Source organism: Cariama cristata, unplaced genomic scaffold (genome assembly GCF_000690535.1).
Source record: "Cariama cristata isolate BGI_N322 unplaced genomic scaffold, ASM69053v1 scaffold28826, whole genome shotgun sequence".
In the NCBI taxonomy this organism is placed as follows: domain Eukaryota; kingdom Metazoa; phylum Chordata; class Aves; order Cariamiformes; family Cariamidae; genus Cariama; species Cariama cristata.
Window position 1 is genome coordinate 1 of NW_009620858.1, and position 3,673 is coordinate 3,673.

General features: G+C 60.7%; 1 protein-coding gene across 1 annotated transcript in view; it reads left to right on the top strand.

Annotated features, from left to right (window-relative positions):
• Positions 1-25: 25 nt before the first annotated feature.
• Positions 26-3,673, top strand: part of LOC104162910 (chromosome unknown open reading frame, human C2orf54) — a gene marked incomplete at its 3' end in the record, with an annotated part of 5,019 nt that continues 1,371 nt past the window's right edge. The window contains exons 1-3 of the mRNA XM_009701751.1: positions 26-509; positions 1,786-2,008; positions 2,852-3,005. Of these exons, the coding sequence (XP_009700053.1) occupies positions 26-509; positions 1,786-2,008; positions 2,852-3,005 (861 nt within the window). The remainder of the gene's footprint in view (positions 510-1,785; positions 2,009-2,851; positions 3,006-3,673) is intronic.

The window sequence follows — 3,673 nt, forward strand, 5'->3', positions numbered from 1 at the left end:
AGCTCGGGACAGCAGCGGAGCTGCCATGGCGGCCAGCGCTTCCCACTGGCACAGCTACATCGGGGTGATCGTGTCCCGTGAGAGGCAGCGGATGGAGCATTTCCAGCAGGCCGAGGATATCCTGCTGACCCTGCTGGAGGGTGTCCATGCCAGGGAGCCCCGTTTCCTCGTGGACTATGCCAGGAACCTGGAAGCCTTCGAATTCGCTCTCAACGCCTCCGAGGATGCTGTCACCGTGGAGGTCCCCCTGCGCATTGATGGCAATGCCTTGCGGGTGCTGGCGTGCCAGCCCGGGGACACCCCGGCTGGGCACCATCTGGGGTTGGGCACCTGCTATCTGGAAGTGCCCTCTTCAGGGACCGACTTGGAGGACTGGACCAGTGCCGTGGGTGTGATGGAGCAGGGATGTGGTGTGGGGTGCCTGGTTCCGGGCAAAGTCCTCCAGCACCTGAAAGAGCTCCTTGTTTCGGCCATCGTGCGCTGCCAACGCCACTTCCTGCTTCAGCCAGGTGAGTATGCCAGCACAGTGCTTCCCTGGCTGGGAGCTGCCTCTGGAGGGAGCCCAGCTTGGCGGTGGTACCCATGCAAATGGGCTGGGGTGTAAGTCCCCAGGCATGTGGCCCACCCAAAGCCTGCACAAGTGAGCGAGCACCCTGCGATGCGCTGGGACAGGCTTTGCCCTCAGCTAAGGAAGGGGAGATGCAAACTACTCCCTGCCATCCCATGGCAGCAGAGTCATCCTCGGGCACCTTCACGCTGGGCTGATGGCACCCTCCTTGGCGGGTTAGCAGCTCCATGCAGGGTTCACCCATCCTAGCTGGCTCTGAGCAACCTTATCTAGTTGGAGATGTCCCTGCTCACTGCAGGGGGGTTGGACTAGATGACCTCTAAAGGCCCCTTCCAGCCCAAACTATTCTATTCTATTCTATTCTATTCTATTCTATTCTATTCTATTCTATTCTATTCTATTCTATTCTATTCTATCCCATCCCTGCCCTTAGTCCCCAGGGAGGGTTTGCTCAGGGGCTTGGCGTGCTTGGCTCACCCCAGTCGTGTTCCCTCTGTCTCTCCTGGCCCCCGAGTGCCCACTGCTCCCTGGAGGAGGCTGTTTGGAGGGTGAGCTGGAAGTGCGTAAGGGCTGGACCTGGACCTTGGGGCACGGGTCTGACGCTGTGCACACACGGGCCCCAGCTGGGACCAGCATCCCTGCGAAGGACACGGTGGGGAAGGGACCCTGGGAATGCCTATAGGGGTCCCATCAGCTTCTTCGTGCATTTCCATCTCCAAAGGTGCTTCTTGAAGTAAACCTCAGCCCTGATGGGAAGGTGATGTTAGAGGACCAGCGGGTCTGAAAGTCTCTTAACCCAGTCCCAGCAAGCCCACCATCCCCTCCTTCCTCCATGGCCAAGTCAGAGCCCTTCATCTTCCTCTACCCCCACAACCCGAAACCTTTCCTCGTCCATTTTTCTTGGACCATGTTGTTTTTCTTGGGACTGTTCAGCCACCCAGCAGCATGGCCCTGGTCGGCCGGTCGGGGCTTCCTGCTGTGCCCACACTTGCTGGCCTGGCCCTGAGCCCCGCTGGAGCGATGCTGCTTCCCGAAAACCACCCCAGTGGGGTTTGGAGAATGGCTTTCGCCAGGGAACCGCAGCCAAACCTCAGCATTGGAAAGGGATGAGTTGAGCAGGGTGGGACGTGCCCACGGGCGTTGCGGCACATACCCGGTTCAGCCTGTGGGACCGGCTGTGGTAACCTCCTAACCACGACCAAACCCTCTGCATCTAGGTGACCTCAGTGCTGAAAAACTGCAGGAAGATGCCATGGAGCTCTCGCTGCTGATCCGCGGTGGCTGGAAGACCATCCGCTTTGACATCATCCCCGTGGTGAGGAGGTGGCAGGAGCCGTTCCGGCTCAAGGGGCGGCAGAGCAACAGGGGCTTCCCTAAAGGCACCCTCCAGAAGGCCACAGAAGAAGCTCACTTCGTCCCGGCCTCTCCCCACTGCTGGAGGTGAGCGGCTCAGCTGTTCACAGAGTGGGGTGACCCTGCCCTGGGGATCCCCCCCTGGCTGGCAGCACTGCTGGGTGTAGGCAAAAAGAGGATGGGAAAGTGGAGGGAGATGTCAACGCCGGGGGTGAAGTCACCCTCTCATGCAGCCCCAAAACCCGCTGCCCTGTGTCGAGGGAAAAACCTCAGCCAAATTTCAGGCAGCTCAAGGAAAGAGGAGGGGGATGCAACCGAAGGACACCATCCCCCCCCCCCGCCGCCCACATTGTTTGCAGGAGCTAAGCCCTGGCCCCGCGGAGGGTGGCAGCTCTCAGATCCCTGCTTGGGCTTCAGGAGCGAGCCTGGGCACCTGGCAGCAGCAGGGGGATGAGGGGCCTCCCAGGGTGGACTGCAGGCTGACACACATGTCACCTGCCAGCACAGCGAGCTGGCCCCAGGGAGGGGCCGAGCATCCGCCTGGACCAGCCCAGGCTTATTTTGGGCACGATGCGGTCCCGCTGGTTGCTCGGCCTCTCCTTGGGGCCCAATCCAGCCTCCCCTCTTGGGCAGCCCGCAGCCCTGCTCGCTGCGTGTAGGGGAGCACAACCCCACTTTGCCTCCCCTCTAGTCCCTCCAGGGAAGGCAGGAGCTATTCAGGAGCATTCCCATCATGCTGCTAATCTCCCAGGTTCCCCTTCGCCAAAGGTGGGTGCGGGAGGTGGATCCAGGATGCTGCGGTGCCCGGGGCCACGTAGGCGGCTGGGGGGGCTCCCCATGCATGCCAAGTCACTGCAGGTATCCTCTCCCCAGGTGGGAGGATGCAGGTCTCCAACCTACCTCTCACCGGACCCCACTTTCTCTCACCAGATCCTCCACTCACCTCCCCATCCTGAAGCTGGTCCAGGCAGTGGACATGCAGAAGGGACCCCGTCTGGACAGCCTTCGCCTACTCGACCAGCTCCGCTGCCAGGACTGGGGAGAGGAGGGGGGGAAATGTGGTCTCACCTTCAACCATCTGAAGGTAGGGAGATTCTGCTGGTGGGACTGGGGCTTTCCGGGCAGGCAGAGCCAAGGCTGCTCCCCTGCACCCTCCTGCAGCCTAGTCGCTGCTGGAAGAAGACCCCAAGCAACAAACCTGAGATCCTGCAGTGCTTTGGGATGTACCGGCCCATGACTGTGTCTGGAAAGGATGCATGGCGCCGGCCATAGTTAGAGGGGTTTGATCCTTCTTCCTTGCAAATGGCAGGCACTTGCTGGATTGAACCAGCAACCTCCAGCCTGAAAGACCCTGACTGTTAAGAGCTGGGGGTCTGTGCCGATGTGCGAGGCGCTGCCTGTGTCTGCAGGGGCCATGCTGGGGAGTGCATTGCCGTGCCTGCTGAGCCACAGGTTGTCCCATGCCCCGCTGTGCTGGGAGGTGCCCGTACAGGGCTCAGGGTGACATTTCTTCTGACAAAACCCTCCTCTCCCCACCCAAGTTGTTTTCAGCACTGGAGCCATGCCAGCTGGTGATGCGTGTCGGGAAAGGGGCCGTGCTGGGGACAGCACCTGGTGGCACAATCCCGGTGGCTCTCTGGCCTGGAGGTGGAGAAGGAGGCAAAGTTGTCTTCTGCCAAGAGAACGGCTCCAGCTCCAAGTAACCCAAATCCTGTGGGTTTTGCTTCATGTCGCGTTCTTTGATTTTTTTTT